General features: G+C 46.3%; 1 protein-coding gene across 2 annotated transcripts in view; it reads right to left on the reverse strand.

Annotated features, from left to right (window-relative positions):
* Positions 1-22,368, reverse strand: part of GIGYF1 (GRB10 interacting GYF protein 1) — a 1,483,862-nt gene that overhangs the window by 1,163,249 nt on the left and 298,245 nt on the right. For both annotated transcript variants that reach the window (XM_086946110.1, XM_086946109.1), the window contains exon 8: positions 1,327-1,435. In XM_086946110.1, coding sequence (XP_086802236.1) covers positions 1,327-1,435 — 109 coding nt within the window. The remainder of the gene's footprint in view (positions 1-1,326; positions 1,436-22,368) is intronic.

Here is a 22,368-nt window from a genome sequence, read left to right on the forward strand (position 1 = left end):
TCTAATGGTATCCAGAGATAGGCAGAGGTTAAAATTAGATAGAACCTTATTCTCTAAAGTGGTAGCTTGGTCAAGCAATAAGGCCCCTGCAGGTGGGGGAGGTGAAGCCCACTCTTCAGTGTCTGTCAACTTGCAGATGGCAGGAACTTCCCCAAGCAGGGTTCGGGATGGTGCTCACTCCCCCACGTGGGGTGAGCACACCAACGGTGTAGTCACACTAAGGTCAGTAGCCTATTGGCCACTGACCTAGAGACCTCAAAAACGCCCCCTAAACACAGTATTTAGGGGGCAGCCTTGAACCAAGGACTCAAACAAGCAATGACCAAGAAGAAAAGAAGAAAGACCGAATAGCTGTTCCGAAGCTAAGAAGGAGGTTAACGCCCACTGACTTGGCCCACCCCTACCAGCATGTCCCCAACTCGCACCTGCAGAAACGAAACTCTGTGTCCTGCAGCCAGCAACCTTAAAACCCAGAGGACGTGCCCTGCCTTCCAAAGAAAAGACTGTCATATTTGTTCACGCACAGACTCAAGCAAAATACACATGTCTCCAACACTCAGCACCGGTCGTCCAATACCGGATTTCGAGGGGCCCAACACGACAAGGAGGTTTCCCTGGCAATCCTGACCCGAGATCCAGTGATACCCGACCTACCCTCCAGCTGACATCTCCCCTCCCCCCCCCCCCCCCCCCCCCCCCCAAACATCGACCAGGAGCTGGGTAGAAGATCCAACCCTAAAAGACATGCCTGCAGCTGACGTCCCACGGCCTTGGGTGGCCCTAGAGTACAGAGAGTGTCCAGCCAACCCCAGCATCCCAACTTACCTCTCCAAGTGATGGCAAACGAGAAGAAAGCCTTAAGCAGGATCTGGTGTGTAGAAGGTTGTATGGTTACTCTAATGCTAGAGCAGATAGCAAATGGCTCAATTCAAAATGTCTCAATTTGAATAACCCCATTCCACTCCACATGTTTTAGAAGGTGCTAACAAGCCCCATCTCTCAACAGTGTCTCAAGAATACTGTACAGAAAGACTACAGTAAAAGAATACAGGAAATATTAACAAAACAATTGCACCATAGCTGGCTTCAGGAAGCCTACCATTAGATTTTGGTTTAAGGAATCAGCAGTTGCTTTGGCAAGGAAGTGCACCGTAATACCCACTACAGCACTGTAAAAAGAACTTAAAGTCCAAGAAGAGGATGAAGAATACCCTCATTATACATCGAAGGATGATGTGGGGAAATCAAGGCACCATTAACCCATATAAACCAGCAGTTATCCAGCTGAGAGAAGAATCAAAGGCAGAAGAGATTAAATTACTTTACCTATCATCCCAGCTTTGACTCCTATGAATCTCTCTGGCTCCACGACCAAAGGCCACCTCTCCATCTTCAATACTTCTTTGGTAAAATCCACTCTCTCCTCTGCCCCGGCCTGAAAAGAGCACACAATTCATGTGTTATACTAGGACACTCCTGTCATCCTAAAGAAATTTGAAATCTGAATGAGTAAATGAATGAAGCATTTATAAAGCGCGTGGTTACCCAGGGGCATCCCAGCGCTACAACGCCATGTAAACTGTGGAGATTAAGGAAAGAGACATTTTTCAGAAGTTTTATGAACTTGAGGTAGTTCGGTTCAGAGAGTATGTGGAGGGGGAGACTGTTCCAAAGTCAGGATGCATTGTATGTAAACAGTCGGCCTCCACTCTGTGCACATTTAATCTTGGGAACCAAGATTAAACCTTTGTTCTCAGATCTAAGGGCTCTGTTGGGTACATATGGTTGGATCCAGGTCCGGATCAGAGGTGGGCCCTTTCCAGAGAATTACTTATAGGCAGTGGCGGCTGGTGGATAGGCCCAACGGCCCGAGTCGACGACCGGAATCGAGCAGATGGAGTCGAAACTATGTTAGTCGATGTTGAAAGTAGTTTGGTAAGTTTTTATGAAGTTTTTTGCACTTCGAAGTGCTTGAAAAGTCTATTTCTAGTCGAAGTGGAAAACATTCATTCGAACCCAGTGGCGGAATAAAAAAATTTAAGGATGGAGCCGATGCCCATGCGCACTATCGTCCAAGGTAGGAGTCACCTATCTAGTGACTACGACGACTTCTTCCAAGACGACAACATGCAATCATCCGAGCCCAACACCAGGTGGCGATCAAATGCTAAGTATACAATCTGCAGCTCATATGCCTCGAACATTGGGGTTAGTAGGTAGAACCACAGTCTGTGAAATTGGTAAAAACGTTTTATGGTCATTGCCTGTAGTTCACCCATTCTCCTCAGGGAAGTGACTGCAATGAGGAACACTGTTTTCCAGGAGAGAAACTGTAGTTCACATTTATGCATGGGTTCAAAAAGGAGGGCCAATTATCTCTTGTAAGGAGTATGTTAAGATTCCACACTGGGTCAGGTGGAAGTGTTGGTGGGATACCTCAAGTCCTTCCATGAAAGGGAAGATGCTACTTACCCAGTATGCATCTGTTCTTGGCATATAGAGCTGTAGAATCAGATGCTTTGAATCAGATGCTTTTGCATAGATCGCCATCTAGTGTTGGGTTCAGATGTTTGCACTCTCTCTGAAGTCTTTCCAGTCACGACGTAGAGACTTCCTCCTTTCGGTGATAGTGCGCATGGGCATCAACTCCCTTGTTAGATTGTTTTCCCGTAGAGGGTGACAATGGAGTTAGTAACAGTCATAAGAAAGAGGTCTATGAATGCATGTATGTATGTATGTAAGATGTTACTGCAACAGGTATAGGTACCCGGGGAGGTGGGCAGGCGCATATGATTCTACACCTCTATATGCCAAGAAAAGATGCATTCTGGGTAAGTAGCATTTTCCGTTCGAGGCATATCAGCTGTAGATCATATGCTTTTGCATAGACTACATAGTAGTTATCTCCCAAAGCGGTGGCTAACCTGTAGCTGTTGCAGTCTGAAATAGTGTACGTAAAACTGCTTGGCCTACTCTAGCTAGCTGTGCTGCCAATACATCCACAGAAAAATGCTTTGTGAATGTGTGATGTGTAGACTATGTTGCAGCTTTGCATATATCATCTATGGGTATATTTCATAGGAATGCATTAAAAGCCCCCAGTTTGCATGTAGTGTGCGCTCTTGGGGGAACTGGTGATGTTAATTTAGCCTTTGCATAGCATATTTAAATGCACTTTACTATCCACCTTGCAATACCCGATTTCGATATAGGATTGCCTTTGTGGGGTGGAGCAACAGCGACAAAAAGCTGGTTTGTGTTACAGAAAGCTTTTGTCCTTTCAATGTAATAAAGCAATGTTCTTTTGACATTTAACATGTGTAGTGCATGTTCTACTACTGAATCTGGTTGAGAGAAGAACACAGGCAACTCAGACTGATTGATTGATAAGAAAAGTAGAAATTACTTTAGGAAGGGATTTAGGATTGGATAAAAGAACTACCTTGTTTGGAAAGATTTGTAAAAAAGGTACTTCTACAGTTAATGCCTGAAGTTCACCCACTCTACTGAGTGATGTCATAGCCACTAGGAAAGCAACCTTCCTTGTGAGAAATTGCAGTTCACATCTGTGCAATGGCTCAAAGGGAGGACCCATTAGTCTGGTGAGAACAAGGAGTCCCTCCATAAACAATTCAATGACAGGTACTCTAAAAAGAGATCGATGTCTATTTTGGAGATATGCAGCTTAAGCAGCTAGATGGAAACGTATGGGCGTGTATGCTAAATTGGAACGTTGTAGCTGTAACAAATAGCATATAATATTTTGTACCGAAGTATCAAGCAGGTTGATGTGGTTGCTTTTACAGTAAATCACAAACTGCTTCCACTTTGCTGCATAGCAGGCTCTTGTGGGAGGACGTTTAGCAGCTTTTATAAAATTCATGCAGTCCGGCGGTAGATTAAGATAGCCAAACTCTAGGACTTCAGGTGTCAACTCCACAAGATTGAGCTGACTGGGGTCTGGGTGTCGTATGTCTCCATGGATCTGTGTTAGGAGATTGGGTGTAAGACGTAGTTTTTGATGCTGAACTACCGAGAGTTCTAATAGAGTTGTAAACCATGGTTGATGTGCCCATGTGGGAGCAACTAGGATTAATGTCAGGGAGGCTTGTTTGAGGTTCCGAACCACTCATTTAATGTGTGAGGCGGAAAAGCGTAAGCAAATATCCCCGACCAGTTCATTCATAATGCATTGCCTGTGGACAATGGGTGGGGATACCTGGACAGAAAGTTTGGGCATTTTGCGTTTAGATGCTTGGCAAACAGGTCTATGTCTGAGAAGTCCCACATTTGGTGGGACAGCTGGAGGGAGTGGGTCTCTCCACCGCCCCATCCCCCCCACAAGTACAGTCTTGTGTACCAGGTGAATTTGAAATGCGTTCCATGCCAGAAAAATCGCTAGTAGTTCTAGATGATTTATATGAAGCCGTTTTTGTTGAGCGCTCCACATGCCTTGTATTGTGTGGGTTTGGAGATGCGCTCCCCAACCTGTCAGTGATGCGTCTGCTGTTAGTACTATGTGTGGAACCGGATCGCTGAAAGGCCGCCCTTTTAAAAGGGTTTGTGTATTCCACCACTGCAGAGAGCGAGGAGTACAGCCGTCTATAGATCTAATAACTGACCTGGAGCCTGGTTCTACTGTCTTGTTAAGCATTCCTATAGGGGACGCATCAGAAGTCTTGCGTAGGGAACTATGAAAATGCAAGACTCCATCATTACCAGTAATTGCATGAACACTAACGCTGGCAGGGAGTGTTGAGGCTGGAACTGAGACAGGAGGTTTTGTATGTTCCTGATTCTGGCTGGAGTTGGGTATGCTAGAGCTCTCTGTGTTTCTATGGTAGCTCCCAGATGGTCTTGAGAAATGGATGGCTGGAGATGGGATTTAGTCTGATTTACTGTAAATCCTGTGTGTGGCACAGACAGCTGTTGTGTGAACTGGCCTTTACAAGCAACTCTAAGTATGGGAAGACATGAACCTGTTTTATTCTCAGGTGGCCTGCGACCACTGCCAAACATTTTGTGTAAACCATGGGAGTGACTATCACTCCAAAGGGAAGGACTTTGAACTGATAATGTTGGCCTACTACCACAAACCTGAGGTATTTGCGGAGTGCAGGGTGGATTGGATTATGAAAGTAAGCGTCCTTTAAATCCAGAGTGGATAGAAAGTCGCCTTGCTGAAGGCGAGGCAGCCCTTGAAGTGTGACCATGTGGAAGTGGTCCGACAATGTATAAATTTAGTTCTCGGAGGTCCAATATAGGCATGAGAGAGCCATCGTTATTGGGAATTTGGAAGTATAAGGAGTACACTCCTGTTCCATGATATTGCAAAGGGACTGGTTCTATTGCCCTTTTTTGTAACAGAGAAAGAACCTCTTACTTTAGAAGGGTGAGATGTGACATGAGGAGCGACCTTGGAGGAATATTCGGTGGAGTGCTTGTAAGCTCCAGGCAATAACCAGATTAGATAATTTGTAGAACCCATTTGTCTGATGTAATCTTCCATTTGGGTATAAATTGTAGAAGTCGTCCCCCAACAGGAGTGGAATGATCGGGGTGTATGGTAGATAAGTCACTGTTTGTTTGCAGGGGAGGTTCTTGTTGAATTGCCTCTGCCCCTACCTTTGCCATTATTTCCTCTATAGCCTCCTCTAAAATAACCTCTTAAAGAGTGCAATTGATTATTGCCCTTGTAGGTGGATGGATTCTCTGTAGATACAGTTTTGGAGCCGCCCCAAGCGACAAAAGGAACCCATGTTAGAAGGTGATTGCAAGGCTCCCACAGATTTAACAACGTCTGTAATTTTTTACAATCTTTTTCAGTAATGCATCTACCACTGGGCCAAGAAGATGTTCTTTATCAAAAGGTTGATTAAGAATAGAGACTTGTACCTCAGGCTTGAAACCTGAAATCCTTAACCACATGCGCGCTGCACTTATTCTTCTCGTATGCTGACTTTTTAAAAAACCCATTGTTCATGACGAGCTGGGCTCGTCATCAGTGTTTGAGGAGGCTACACCATGACGAGCCCAGCTCGTCATCAGCCTCGAAGGGGTTAACCAAGCATGTCTATGAAGTAACACACTTGTGTTTACTGCTCGAGCTGCTGTATCTGCCTGATCTAACCCACACCTGATAGAGGTATTAGTTATTAGTTTGCCTTCTTGCATGAGGTCACTGGCTTTAGTCTTATGCTCATCTGGAAGCAATTCAATGAGCTTTTCGAGTTTGTCATAATGAGCTCCATCATACCTTGCAAACAATGCTTGGGCATTGGCAATATGCCAATTGTTACCTGCTTGTGAGGCTATTCTTTTTCCCAAAGTATCTAACAGTTTGGATTTCTTATCAGGAGGAGGGGCATCTCCTGTTTAGGAGTTAGCTCTCTTACGAGCATTGGAAACAACCAGAATGTTTAAGGGTAACAGCCCTTTGATATAAACAGGGTCATTAGGTGCAGCTTTATATTTTTTCTCTACCCTGGGAGTGATGATCCTAGCTCTTACGGGGTCTTAAAATATATCCTCAGTGTGTCTGAGCATTGCCTTTAGCATTGGTAATGTTTATGTAGCCCTTTGGGGCAAACTCAGTGTGTCTAACAAAAAATCCTCTTCTAAACTCTCCTTATGAAGTTGAACTCCATGATATAGTGCATCCCTATTAAGGAGCTCAATGTACCCAATGTTATTATCTGGAGGCGAAGGTCTAGATTGATATGAATCGGGATCATTATCTTGAGGGACATTGTAATTATCACAGGGATGGGGATCCTGTGGTATATCGTCATCTTTATCACCTTCCCTGTATCCTGTGGGTCAGGTGATGTTGGTGTAGGGGAAAGTGTAGATGTAATAAGCAGTTCTTCATGAATAGGTGAAAGTGCAATATAAGGAGAAGGGTTAGTGGCCACTTATTTTTTTTCTCTTTTCAGGAAGTTTGGCGTGAATATGACCAGTTTTGGGATAAATCACAATCTCCTCCTGTTTCGGATCAGGTGGATTCTTCATCCGAGGCTCTTTATTTGGCGTACCTTCTTTAGAAGCCGGTTTCAGCCCTGAAAGTTTCAGACCGAACATTTTGGTTTTCGCCAACAGTGCCACGGACTCCAGAAGGTGTTTCGGTAACAAAGGTTTCAGGTCGGCCCCGGTGTGGGGATGGGTAGAGCCAGAAGGCTGTTTATGTTTCGGTGCAGAGCCAGAAGGCAGGGTGCTCGAAACCTTTTCTCGGTGCAGACCTTGGCCTGAAGGCAGAGAAGGGACCAGAGCCTTTTTCTTATAAAGGAGATGGTATGGGAACAGTCTCTCTACTCACGATCCGTTGTCCCGGTGCGAGGTCTTCGGCATCGGAGTCAGCGTCAGATACGGAGACTCTCATCATCCATTTCGGCTTCCTGCGCTTGCGATTCGTGTTCAGATTCTTCTTCGGGGAGGTCCAGCGCAGAGCCGCTTTGCTGGTACATTTCATGATGTCGAGCCAGACTATCAGAGAGGGTTTCCTTGGACCAACACACTGCGCAGTCTCTCGTCGTGTTCCGGGGATAAGCAAAGGTTGCACACTTCATACAAGTCTGTGCGCGGGGACATAGCCCGACACCCTAGACATAACATGAATGGAGTCTGTTCCATGAGCTACTACAGATCCCGGAGTTGGTAGGCCCAGCGGCCTTCCACCAAACCTTCGATCAAAGGTTTTTGAGAGCAAACGATATGTGGAGAATGGGAAACACGATCGATAAACACAGTCAAGGGTAATGGATTGGGCGTCGAAAAGGTGCAGGACCGGAGCGAAACACTTTACATCTGAACCCGATGGCGGAAAATAACAATCTAACAATGAAGTCTATGACCATGCGGACTATCACCCTCTAAAGAACATCTAATGGAGGAATTCCTGTACTATTTCTTGGCCTTTTTTCTTATGCTCCTCTGGGAGGTATTGAAGAAGGTCTTTCAATTCGTCCCAGTGTGCTCTAACACACCTGGCTAGTAGACTGTGGCTAGATGGCAATACGCCAGTGGTTAGCGGCTTGAGCAGCTACATTTTTACCTACCTGTGCCCCAGATTGCAGTGAGTAGAGTCCAGGAAGTGGTAAGGAGACAGACTAGTGCTGTCTCTTCACAAAAAGTGGTTTAAAAAACGATTTTCCCTTTGTGATTACTGTCTTTGCATGTGGTTGTTGGTTTCAAAATTGCAGTTTTGACTTGCCTGATTGCATATTTTATCACCTATTTGTGCTTTAAACTTGTGATTTTTCCCTGCCCATGATTGCTTGCATTTAACGTGTTGAATTGTGGGATTTGCAGTTCAACCTCTGTAGTTTGTCCCTCTCATTCCTTGGTGACAAATCTGTTTTCCCTCCAAATTTCTCCTTTGCTCTGTGCTAAGACCTGTAGTTAAAACAGTGCACCCTGAGCCACCATTTTGTGTTCACAAACCAGTGAGGCCAGCCTACTGACTCATCTAAAACTTTTTTCTACTATTCCTTCCAATGCACTACCCTATCTCATCCTATACATCTATCAATATATCCTCTGCATCCACTCTCTCATTGATCTCAAACTCCATACCACTACTATGATCGCCAAAATAACCCTTTCTAGACTCTCTCCTGCTCTACCCCTCCTTGCATCCGACACCTTTTTTTACTACACCGATCGCCTAAAATAAACTTTCTAAACTCTCCTCTAACTCCCCCACTCCAAAACTCCTTTTTAATCATCAAAAAGCCTCTTCCTACTGCTAAGACCTAAAAAAAACCTTTCACTCAAATTCAAATTCAAAAGAACTTTATTCGGTTTTCGTGATGAAAGCCATAAAAGTACAAATATACACAGTAAAAAAGACTATTAATAACGTTAAGTTCATAGTATGTTAAAAATTAATCTCTCTCAGAGAGAACTATACATTAACTAGAGTCCGAATTTGAGACAGCTCGGTGATTTTCATAAGTTCATACGATGCCGTAGACACAATTTTAGGTAATGTGCGACAGATTTCGACACTAAGCTGTTTTCCAGAAACTGCAGCGCCAGGTACGCTGGGCAGCATCTACGGATCTTCATTACTTTTAAAATTGGTAAGATCCACCTTTTGCGAAGTGGTATATAAAACGTACAGAAGAAAAGAACATGAATTGTGGACTGAGGGGAAATAAAATCACAGGGGCATAGTATCGTGTTATGTGTCCAAACATTCTGTGAGGGAAATGAAACCATGATGTGAAAAAGATTGAACCTGAAGCGAGTGAGAAGAAATTTTTCAAATTGCGTCAGGTCGTGTTGCAGATACGGTTGAATGGATGGAGTCAGTTGTATCATAAAGCAGTGTTGGACTGATGTCTTTCCTATTTCGGTCATCAATCGTAGTTGAGTTAGATGGGGCAGGCATAGCTTTTTTAGATCTTTCTTTGCTATGTCTGTTACTGACTGTGGTTCATCGAAGAACCTCGAGCGACCAATATCTGCGAGGAAAGATTTTACATAACATAGCCACTTTATCTTTTTCATACAGTCTAGTTTCATACAGTCCTCAATAATTGCTCTTGTGAGCTGACATTCGTCTGTTGCCCAAATTCTGCGCCACAGCATGATGGGCTGAATCTTGATGAGATCTGAAACATGATCCACTCCAAGTTCTAAGTGACAGCCAAAGGTAGTTGTGGTTTTTGGAACTGCTAGTAAGAATTTTAGGAAAGAATTTTCAACTTTCTGGATTTGTTCGACGTTTGTTGTTCCCCAGACTCCTGCTCCAAAGATGGCCGTGCTGATGCATTTTGCGTTATAAATTTTTATCATCTCCGCCAGAGGTCTTTTTCCTAGACGGAGGGAGAAAGCTTTTAGAGCGCCCACTGTTCTTATGAGTGACAGCTTACGCGAAATGATTGCTTCTTTCCAGTTAAACTCTTCGTCAATGGTGATGCCGAGGTATGAATAAGTTTTAGTTCTTTCAAGGGGTAGTTTGTCCACAAAAATTGACTTTGCTTTTTTCCCCTTAATACCGGCGTGAATCACAAAGGTTTTTTTTATATTGACTTTTAGGTTGAGACTAGTCATGAACATGCAGTAGTTATTTAGGGCCTTTTGTAGCTGGATCGGGGTTCGTGCGAGGATCACCGCATCGTCAGCGTATAGCAATGCTGGGATCGGTCGCCGGCCCGCTTCTGGGAGATCTTTTACGCCCCGTAACATAGCAGCTTCGAGTCCATTTGTGTAGAGTGTAAATAAGGGGGCCAGTACGCACCCTTGCCTGACCCCCTTCTGTATTGGGAAGCTGTCTGTAAGTTGGCCTTCCAATCCATATCGCGCCTTTCCCGTTGCGCCAGAGTATAACTCGAGTAGAAAGTCTAAGATTGCTGGCTCGATCCCCATTTGCAGCGTTATTATCCAAAGTTTTGAGTGTTCCACACAGTCAAACGCTGCCGTAAGGTCAACGTAGACCATGTGTAAAGTTGATTTTTTTGCTGCGGTGTATTTTCCAGCCAGTAGTGTTAAGTTCAAAACTTGGTCCACGGTGCTCAGTCCAACCCTGAACCCGAATTGGAGATCTGATAGTACCCCATGTTCTTTGGACCACTCCTGGAGACGGTCTAGAAGTATCCTCCCTGCCATCTTTCCGACCGAATCCAGGAGGGAGATGGGACGGTAACAGGAGGGACTGTCTCTGTTGCCTTTCTTGTATATGGGGACTAGGATCGATGTTGACCAGGAGTTGGGGAGGTTGATTTCCTTAGCTGCATTCAGGACCTTGGTTAAAAGAGGGGACCAGAGATCAGGAAGGGATTTAAAAAGGTCCATAGGGACTCAGTCTGGTCCTGGCGCTTTGCCATTTTTTGCAGTCCTTATAGCTTTCATGGTTTCATTAATGGTGAATTGAATTTCTATCGGGTAGTTCACCAGTGGGAGGAGGGGAGGTGTGGGAGCCAAGTCTCCGGGTTTGTCCTCTCCAAATACCCCTGAGAAATGCTGCACCCAGTGTAGGAAGGTACATCCTGACTATGGTTGCCCCCAACTTTTTGCCCTGTGTTTTAGCTGGTTTTTGACATAGTCGACCTGGGATCCTGCCAATCAGGACCCCAGGCCTACTGCTCTCTCTTTAAAATAGATTCCATGTACCCTAGGTGCATTTCCAATTGGTACTGGGCCACCCTATCAGACCCTGTAACTCAGGGCATGGGTGTACCCAGGGCTGCCAGGGGCTGCAGCATGTATTATGCCACCCCTGGCTGGCCTCCTAAATTTGACACAACTGGCTGCATGACAGCTGGGGCAAAGTCGTGTAATCACCCTTTGCTGTAGGTGTAGTATACCTATACCTAACCCTAAAATGGACACACAGATTCCTATCAGTCACTCCTATGGCAGGCCTTGACAATCCTGAAGGCAGAGTGCTTGGAATCGTGTGAGATGGTGCTCTGGCATGAGCTGAGCCTGTCTGCAGCTTGCGGAACCAAGTCCTAATAGCTGTTCCATGATATCGCATACCATATACTCTTAAGTGCATTATAATCCTCGCGGTTAAATGCTATCTTTGGTATTGCGTTATCAAGACATGTCGAGTAAGGTGTCATACGAATCGGGACGCTGCCCCCTCACCAATTCTGGCGACGAGGTTAGCATTCCGCCCTTCTAGAGGGACACGACATGTACGTAACTGTGAACCCCGGTTAAAGTTAACTAAAGCCTCAGCTCCACAAAATGGATGCTGCCACCACAGACACGAGTCTGACCTCCTGCTGCTGGGAGTCCTTCCAGCGAGGAGCGCTTGGACAAAGGGTTTCCTGTCGAGGGCGGTGTTCGCACCGTCCCAGACAGGGTTTGTGTATTCTGGGTAGGTAGGGCTTTTGCGAGAAGGTGACTGCGGAGTGGCACCCCGGTGCTCACTACGCATCTGCCGGTCAGAACCAGTTCCAGGGACGCCAGCCCTGACCTGGGGAAGGTCCGGCAGGGGAGAGGGGTGTAACTACCCCCCTTTCTGGTCCCACCCTTAGGGCAGGACCTAGTCATGTACCCACCCCTTTCTTTAGAATAAAGGCCGGAGTGGGGACCCTTCCAAATTAGATCATCTTTGAATCAAGAACTACTTTCTACGAAAGGACATTCGAGACTCTTCTCAAGATTTCTCCCTTGTGACTAAGGAGTAGTCACCCTGCATCAGCGGGCACCACCTAAGAACTCTGCGGTTTGCTGCAAGTCCTTCCTCAAGGAATCCGACGGCCCAGCTCGACGAGAACCGGCTTCCCTGGCACCTCTGACCTCTACCCACGTCATCAGCTCAGCTGTGATCTGTGGGTGCGACGAGACCTCGAGGGACCGGCCATCATCAAAACCTGCACGCTTTCTTAATCAGCACGACCATCTAAGTAATTCTCTGGTGAGTGCTCTGGGGTCCGAGAAGCCCCGACCCTGAGCCGCTCCAGCACCGAAGCGCAGCCTCCCAGTATCTCCACGATCTGCGTGGGGCCCTTCTGCTCGCCGCTCAGCACGTTGTCCGGTCACTACCCGCTGGCTTGTGCCCTCCTGTGACGACATCCGACAACCAACGCTGCTGGTCTGGTTGCTCCAGACTGGCCTTTGCTTCCATCTTTGCGGGAAGCACCCCGGACCCTCCTGGTCCCCTCAAGACGCCATTTTAGGCCCACCACGTGGCCCTGAAATTTGCCAAGGCTTGTTGCCCCAATCCTGGGCCCAGCGACGCCGACAGCATCATCCTTCGTGGGACAGCTCGCACCTCCATCCTGGTCGCCGACAACGCCTCCTGGTCCGTGAGACTGCAGAGCCTAGCGTCGCCCACTCACCTAGTCGAGGTGACGGCCAACCGGTGCCCTCCGGGTACCCTCCGACTACTGGCTAGTAGTACGAACTTGGTCCCCTCTGCTTTCAGGTATCAACGATCTCTGATCCAGGCTTGGATCTCTACGAACTATTCAGCACTGGTCGCCAGCCAGCAACTCCTTTTTCTTCCGGCTCCTGGCTCGTCAGCGAAGACCCCGACGCCTGTAAGACTTGTGCAGCCGCAGCCCTCGTGGCTAGGTAACTCGGCATTTCGGTGCCCGCATAGCCTCTTTACTCTAGGGTCCTGAGTCCCTCGCTTCCGACTTGCCTTATCGGGTCCGCCCGAGACATCTAAACTTTCCGTGTCCTCGGGCACTTGTTTTAATTGTGCACTTGAAGTATTTTCCTAAGAGATTTGGTTTGTGCTTAGTACCCTGTCCTCATAAAGAGTACAGGGCTGTTGTGAATCTTAATAAATATCCTGTTTATTTTCATAACGCTTGTGTGGTGTCCTTTCACTTGGTGTTCAAGGGGTACATGTGTGGTAAACAGCTGGCTTAACACGCCCTCTCGAGTCTTTAGCCTTAGACTGCTCGTATCCACGCTACTAGGATAGCTGGTCTATAGGTTGACTTACAACCAATCACCATAAGGGTCGTTTGGAACGATACATAGCGGTCGCTAGAATAGCGAACGCTGCATATCGGGCCAACTTCTCACACCCAGTCCTCTGCGTTTATTGCAACATCTAGGGAGGGACCATTGTTGTTTCCAGTTAAAAATGGGGTCTTAACAATTTTCCAGAAGGCTACATTGTCCTTTTGTGTACTGCTATTTAGAAGTTGGGTCCAGAGGTTACATTGTAGCTCCTTTTTCCTTTGCTTGAGTGCAAGCGTATATGATTTCCTTAATTGCACTATCTCTTCTCTGTTTCGATCTTTCTTTGCTAGGGCTTTTTTTAAAGCAGAATAGGCTTTTGTGCACTGGGTGTTAAACCAACCTTTTCTTAGGGTGTTGTTTTGTTTTCTAGATTTCGTTAGTTCATTGCCGATAGTTTTCACTATTTCATTATAGCCGGTCAGAATTTCCGATGCAGTTGCCAGAGGGTTTAGACAATTGTCAATGTAAGTCCTGCATTTTTTGATTATTCTTGCGCAGGTTGTTTCTTGGTCTAGGTTACTCCATTTGAGGGTGAAGCCGTTCAATCTGTTTAGTGCAAGTGTTTCTTGATGTAAAGGGCCCGTATAGACCTTAGCTTGTTTTTTTCGATGGTCAGGCTCTAGGTAGATTAATCTGAGTGGTCACTGAGTGCATTGTTGTCCACTTCAAAGTGCTTTATCCGTGTGGCATTGTTAATAGAAACTAGGATGTAGTCAATTAATATTTGAGCGCCTCTTCCATGGAACGTTGGTGTGAATTGGATAGTTGGTGTCGTTAACTCATTCGCGAACCCTATGTCTAGCTCAGACATGATTGCCTGTATGTTGTTTCCTTCCTCTGTGTGAGAAAAATGAGTTATAGGGTTATCTTGATCGTCTATGATCCCACATGTAGGGGCGTTGCTTTTGTTACATAAATGGAGGTTGAAATCTCCGCCCCAGATTATTGAGTGGGTGACTTTGGCGTATTTGATTTTTAACTCATTTGTTGCATCACTAATTTCACTTAGAGCTTTGATTAATTCCGTCAGGCTCATGTTATTGTAAAAGTTTATTATAGTATAGATGGCTTGGTTAGATGCTTTTATGTTAATGATCTGATAGTTCTGGTGGAGTGCTATAGGTGTTGTTTCCTGACAGGGCCAAAGATTGGAAATGTATGTAATTAGGCCCCCTTTACTTCTCCCTGAGTGTGATTGTGTTGCATGGGAGAAGTATGTTCTAAATCCCACCAGGTGAATTGGATCGTTCAGCCATGTCTCCTGAAGACAAATTAAGTCGTTTGTATGAACCAGATCTAAAAAGGTTTTTTCAAGATGCTTAGTTGCTAGACCCGCTACGTTCCAGAATAGCATATTCCTTTCGACCTCTGTGCTGATGTTAACAATTTGGGACGTCAGTTCAAGTAGTTCTGCTTCTACTATTGAGTTTGGAGGGTCTATGTTCAAAGCTACCTCGTCTCGTTTGTCTGAGGGAGGACGTAGCATGGACTGCAGTCTGGTGATAGATTTGCAGTGGTGGTCGTCGTATTTTCTATCTTTTGGTAAGCTTTGGACCTTGTCGGACATCTTGCTCTTTAATTTGTTTGGTGAGGGAAGTGGTTGTACTCTAGGATTGAACAAAAGGCTCGGTGTGTGAGGCTGTGATGATGGTCAGTCGACCATGTCTAGGCAGCTGTAGTGATTGAAGGTTGGGATTCCGGTCCAGGGTTCTCTATACTGGTGTTGGTACGTCCTCCTGCCATAATTGTTCCAGTCACCTGGTTCTCTGTGGTCGTATCCCCAATCCCCCTGCGATTGGTGTCTTTGGTAGTTTCCCTGACCCCTGTCACCCTGATTCCAGTTTCTTGGTCCTTGATCGGGTTGACTCCATGACCAATTTGATGGCCAGTTAGGGTCCTCGAAACGATGGCTTTGTCGAGGGTAAAAAAAGGATACACGTTTAACGTTTATTCCTTCGTTATTTTCTGAGCTGTCCCAGGAACAGATGTAGTCCACTGCTCGTGGATTTTCAAAGTTAACTATTATACAATCACCATGGATTGATTTAGGCTGGTGGCCTATCCAGGAGACCCTTCTCACCGTGGTAATTCTGGTGATGTTATTTGGGTGATTGGGCCAGTTGATGTTTAGCCAATAGCGTGCTTTATTTAGTAGGGACCAGGTAGGTTCATCTGTGTCTTTACTTAGTTCTGGGACCCCAGTTAATATAGCTACGAAGGGTGCTGCTTCCGGTGGAAGATTTACTACTTTTGGCCATCTTTTATCCGTTCGCTCTGGTTTACTGGTTGTTCTCTGTGGTGGGTCTTGACGGGGAGTGTTTAGTGCGGGTGGGATAGAAGGGGTTGTTGCTGGTAATGTTTTTGCAGGAATAGGGTTTGGAGGTGGTTGGTTTTGAGGACCAGTAATAATTTTTACATTATCTTGATTGGGCTTAGTTTTCGGAGGAAGAGTTTGGTGAGTTAATTTTTTTTCTGATTCATTTGTATTTGTGTTTGTATTATTTGAGGTATTTGTGGTAGCCGGATTGTTCGCTACTTGTTTCTGAATGTTGGTAACATTAGTTTTACCGGAATTGGTGGTAGGGCCTAATGAAGCTGAAAAGTCTTTTTTCCTTGGGTTGGTGGTTGTTTTGGCGGTGGCAATTAATATAGCCATTTGCTTTTCTATTACTTCAAGACTTTTTTGTATGGGATGTAGCTGGTGTTTTACTATTTCCGAGATTTCTTTTAATAGGGAAGATTCTACCTTTGAGTTACTTGTGGTTCCCGTCGAATATTGGGCCAGCGTTTCTTGTCGAGGTTGTTTTGAATTAGGTCTGTTCAGGTGATCTTCAACTAGGAGTACGTCGGATGTAATGTTATTGGAAGATTCTGTGTTAAGAATGTTCTGTTGGTTTTGATCCCTAGAGGGTAGTTCAGGATCAGGGTTTGTGACAATTGTACGTGTTGGACTCTTAGAGCGTGATTCTGTTTGAGTCTGGCGTTCGGGAATAGCTCCTTCCCTAATGCCTCTAGGATCTGACTGTGTTAAATCGCTTTGTGTTGGCTGCAATGTAGCGAAGATATCAGGGGTTTGTTCAAGGTCCTGAGAAGAGTGTGTATTAGACAATTGCGAGGCTACTGAAAGGTCGACTGTGTTTGGTAGTGCATGTATTTCAACATTTATCTCCGAAGTTGACTTATTTTGAAGTGCAGCATTTGGAGTTTGGGCCTGTGCCAGCACACCCATAGATGAACGTTGTGCTTGGTCTAGCTCATACGAAACACGGCGATCGATCATCAATACTGTTTGGTCTATGGTTTCGTTCACTTTGTGGAGAAATTGTTCAATGGGACCGACTGTAGTCGTCATATTTTTCTTTATGGTTTTGCTTCTAGAGCCTCTTGTTGACATTGTAAATATTTTAACCAAGTGGGATGGAATAAGTAGGCTTCAAATACGTAGTGTGTCGTGGATGGTAATTAAATGCTCTGTAACTTGGTTTAGGACAGTAGCGCGAGTAGTTACCTTGGCTTGAATGTTAGGGGGGTGCGCCCGGCCCGGTCTCCTCCGGTCTGTGGCGGGCTAGGACGGGCCCACCCTTGGCCCAGGCTTCGCCCAGCGTCCCGCGAGAGGGAGTAGTGACGCCCTTTATGCGCCTCCTGACGCGGCGTGCTGGGGGTGTGGCTGGAGACCTCGAGGGCTGCCGGGAGTTGTAGGCAGCCCCTCGCCTCGCTCCGCTCGGCGGTCCCGCTGTGGATGTTGGTAACAGCAGGCCGGCGGGAGGGAGACGGTGGGGGGTCTCTACAGCCTGGAGCAGTTTTTGTAGAGGGGACCCTTCCCCTGTCAGCGCAAAACAACAATTCTCTTTGGCAAGATGCAGGTATGGGTGAAAACAGCGTGTCTTTCACTCTTTTACCCCTTCACTATCCTTTTCAATCAAAATTAACAGACTAACATGTTCACTTCTCAAATTCCATATTCAACTATACTAATATACTGCCCAAATAACTGAATAACATATCTACTACTCAAATTACTTCATATTTATACTATACTAATTTTCAACACTAATCCTCTATGGGTCCCGGAGTAGCATGCTACCTGCCGAAAAAGCGCTTTGACACCTCGTCAGGGGTAGTAAGTGCTATATAAATGCAATTACATACAATACAATTTAGACTCTTTGTCTGGGGGAGGTGCATCTGCAGAAGTCTGTGAATTTGATCTCTTACGAGCATTAAAGACCACTAGTGAGTCTAAAGGTAACTGTCCCCTAATAAAAATGGCATCAGATGGTGAAGGTTGGTATTTTTTGTCAACCCTACGTGCTGCTGCTCTTGAATATAGCTCTTGATAACCTGCATCATCACCTGCAACTGATAGCTTTGCAGGATATAAATCAGTGTTTTCATTCATTGGTGGATCAATATTATAGTCATGCCATGGGCCTGCTGATCATTATCCCCATCAGTGTGTATATGGAAACCCCTGAGGTGTTATGCATAAATGGTCTGAGCCCGACAATTGTGGTAAAGGTGAAGATGTAGGAGGGGATTGAGGATTAGTGTAAATAGGGAATGTAGTGATCTTTTTCTTGAGAGAAATTTTATAATTAGTATCCTCGGAGTTAATTTTCCTTTTGGATGGTGTTTTTGCCAAAATATGTGCAGTATCCGGATGGATTTAGATTTTTTCTGCTTAGGGTCTAGCCTTTCTTTAATAAGGCTCAGGATCAGTTCCGGAGGCTTTGGAAGGCCCTCTTTCAATTTCGGTACCAAAGGTTTTTGTGACGAACCGCGCTTCTCTCTTTTGTCCTTCGAAACGGAAAGTCTTGATTCTGAAAACTGCTTTTCTCGACTCCAAGCCGTAAGCTGGACTGGTTTCGGTGCCAGGCCCGAGGGCGGGCCTCGGAAACAGTCTCTGTGCTGACCATGGCCGAAGGCAAAGGAGCTGCTGAAGCCTTTTGTTTAGTTGAAGAGTTTGGGGGTAAAGGGGCTTTAGTACTCACTGCACCCTGCCCCGGTGGAACATCTTCGGACTCCAATTCTATTTCCAGCTCGGAATCAGATTCTGGAATAGAGAAGGCTTTCTCCCTTCCACTGCTGACTCTTCAACCTCTTCATGCTCAGATTGTTCGCCGAAGATATCCGGAGTATGTTGTATGCTTTGTCGTTGTATTTCTCCATCAAGTCAGACAATCCTGTTGAGTCTTTCAATTGGAATGACCGACAAGCCTCACAATCTTCTTTGTACTCCGGTGAGAGGCACAAGTTGCAGAATTATGGAGGTTGGGGCAAGGGTACTTCGAGTGGCACCAAGGACAAAATTGAAACTGAGTCTGTTCCATCGGCAGAAGGCTGACTAGTATGGAACAGTAGAGACAACCGATGCGGCTAGGCCCAAAGGGCACCCACGATGTCTTTGACCGAAGATGGAGTTTCCTGATCGATTTGATACACACAGAGTAGTGAAAAGCGTACGATAACAATACAGTTGGAGGGTTCAGTGGATTGAGCACAGAGGGGAACACGAATGACTGTTTTGAACCGGAGCGCGCAAACCACATACAAACCCGATGGCGGAAATAAACAATTATCAGTGGAGTCGATGCACATATACAATATCACCTAAAGGAGGAGTCACCTTACCTCATGACTGGAAAAGACTTCTTCCAAAAAAAAAAAACAACTTGCAAACATCCGGACCAAACACTAGATAGCAGGAGTATGCAAAGCATGTGTATCTACAGCACACATGCCTCAAACACCCAGTAGCATTTGAATTACAGTCTGTACATGGACTCACCTTTATCATCCATTCATCTAGGTAGGTGTACACATGTATCTCCTGCCTTTGCAAGTGAGTTATTACAACCACAACGAATTTTGCGAATAACCTCAGTCAGCTTGAACTGGTAATATAAATTGTTACCAGTAATTTAAAGCGTCTGATCTTCAACAGGATATGTAAGAAGGAGTCCTTGAATCCTATGATCACAATGCAGTCTACTTCCTTCCATACTGGTATAACCTCCTGCAGTGTGGTCATTTGGAATGAATATGCTACTTACTAGTATGCATCTGTTCTTGGCATGTAGGGCTGCTGACATTCATATCTGTGCATAGATCGCCGCCTAGTGTTGGGTCCGGATGATTGCACATTGTTGTCCTGGAAGAGTCTTCGAAGTATCACGAGATAGGTGGCTCCTCCCCTGGACTACAGTGCGCATGGGCATCGACTCCATCCCCAGATTGTTTTTAGCCATTGTGGCCAAGATGGAGTCAAACTCAGTGAATGATGACCATGCTATTAGTATATATGTGAATACTGCAGCTGCTACAGGCGCCGGGGAGGAGGGTGGGCGATATGAATGTCAGCAGCCCTACATGCCAAGAACAGATGCATACTAGTAAGAAGCATATTCAGTTCGAGGCATGTGGGCTGCTGAATTCATATCTGTGCATAGAATACATAGCAGTCCCTCCATTAGAGGCGGCCGCCCGTGCCAGCTGCAGCAGTTTGGAAAAGTGTCTTGAGAACAGCCTGCCCTACAGCTGCCTGCTGTTTGGAGTGCACATCTACACAGTAATGCTTAGTAAATGTGTGTGTGGTAGACAATGTGGCTGCTCTACATATGTCCTCTAAGGGAATGTTTCCAAGGAATGCCATAGAGGCCCCCAACTTTCTGGTGGAGTGGGCTCTTGGTGGAATGGTAAGAGTGCGTTTTGCCTTTGCATAGTAGATCTGGATACATTTCACGATCCACCTAGCAATACCAGCCTTGGAAATAGGGTTACCTTTGTGAAGAGGCGCAAAGGCGACAAAGCTGCTTAGTTTTTCTAAATTCCTTGGTCCTATCAATGTAATACATTAGGGCCTGTTTAACATCAAGGGTGTGGAGCATCCGCTCCGCCAGTGACTCAGGATTTTGAAAGAAAACAGGCAACTCGATTGTTTGGTTGATGTGGAACTGAGACACAACCTTATGCAGAAACTTAGGGTTAGTGCGGAGCACCACCCTGTTGGAATGAATTTGGAAAAATGGCTCTTGGATTGTGAGGGCTTGCAGTTCACTAACCCTCCGTAGCGATGTAATTGCTACGAGGAAAGCCACTTTCCATGTCAAGAACTGAATCTCGCAGGAATGCAGTGGCTCAAAGGGAGGACCCATCAGTCTGGTAAGAACCACATTGAGGTTCCACTCAGGAGCTGGTGGAGTCCGTGGCGGAATGACTCTTGAGGCCTTCCAGAAATGCTTTGATGGCAGGTACCTTGAAAAGTGAAAGGTGCTGTCTATTTTGGAGATACGCGGCCATTGCAGACAGGTGAATGCGAATGAAAGTATAGGCCAGATTACACTTGTACAGATGGAACAGGTAACAGATGTTCTGAATAGAAGCATTCAGCGGATCAATGTTGTGGTTCGCACAATAGATGACAAACCGCTTCCATTTTGCCGCGTAGCAGGCTCTAGTAGTGGGCTTCCTAGCCTCCCGAATGATGTCCATGCAATTGGGAGGTAGGTTGAGGTAGCCAAACTCTAGGACTTCAGGAGCCAGATTGCCTGGTTGAGCTGTTGCGGATCTGGGTGCTGAATGTCGCCATGGCTCTGCGTCAGAAGGCTGGGTGTGAGATCTAGCCTTTGATGCGGTACCACGGACAGTTCCAGAAACGTGGTGTACCATGGTTGGCGAGCCCACGTTGGAGCAACCAGGATGAGAGTCATCGAGTGCTGCCTGAGTTTGCGTGCCACCAGCGGAATCAGAGGTGCTGGGGGAAAAGCGTACGCAAATTTGCCTGACCAGTTCATCCATATTGCATTGCCCTGCGACAGAGGGTGTGGGAGCCTGGCGGCGAAGCTTTGGCATTTTGCGTTCTCCCTTGTGGCGAACAGGTCTATCTCCGGATGACCCCACCTTTGGAAGTACGGTTGGAGTACTGATGGATGTATCTCCCACTCGTGCATCTGGTGGCTGTGCCTGCTGAGCAGGTCCGCCATCTGATTGTCCTTGCCTGGGAGATGCTCTGCCATGAGGAAGATGTTCCTCTGAATGGCCCACTTCCACATGCTCTGAGCCAGATGAGACAGCTGCAGAGAGTGTGTGCCTCCCTGCTTTTGAATGTAGTACATCGCCGCCATGTTGTCCGTCCGAATCAACACGACCTTGTTGCATAGATGTACTTTGAAGGCCTTTAGTGCCATGAAGATCCCCATCGGTTCCAGAACATTGATGTGCATCTTCCCCTGTTGCTGCGTCCATAGTCCCTGCACAGTGTATTGGAGTACATGCGCTCCCCATCCCTGGAGAGAAGCGTCCGTTGACAGGATAATCTGTGGCACAGGCTCCTGAAACGGTCGGCCATTGCAAAGGTTTCAAGGATTCCACCAATGCAGAGAGTTGTATGCCCGACCGCTCACCAACACTAGGTCTTTCAACTGGTTGTGAGCCTGTGTCCACTGACGTGCCAAGCACTCCTGAAGCGGACGCATATGTAGTCTTGCGTGCGTGACAATGGAGATGCAGGAGGCCATCATGCCTATCAACTGCATGAACACTCTTGCTGGAAGTGAGTGTTGAGGTCTGAATTTTTGGATCAGCGATTGAATGCTGTCGACTCTCACTGAATTCGGCTGTGCCGTAGCCGCCAGAGTGTTTATGGTCGCACCCAGATACTGCCGTATGTGGGCGGGCTGGAGATGGGACTTTGGGTAATTCAGTGAGAACCCCAGATCGTGCAGAAGGTGAATGGTTTGGGACACGTGGTCGGCGCACTGCTGGGCCGACTTCGCCTGAATGAGCCAGTCGTCCAGATAGGGGTAGACGTGGATGTTCTGACGTCTCAGATGCGCCGCCACCGTCGAGAGGCACTTCATGAAAACCCTGGGTGCCGTGGTGACCCCAAAAGGCAAAACCTTGAACTGGTAGTGTTTGTTTTGGATGGTGAACCTG

This window comes from Lissotriton vulgaris, chromosome 12 (genome assembly GCF_964263255.1).
Source record: "Lissotriton vulgaris chromosome 12, aLisVul1.2, whole genome shotgun sequence".
NCBI lineage: Eukaryota > Metazoa > Chordata > Amphibia > Caudata > Salamandridae > Lissotriton > Lissotriton vulgaris.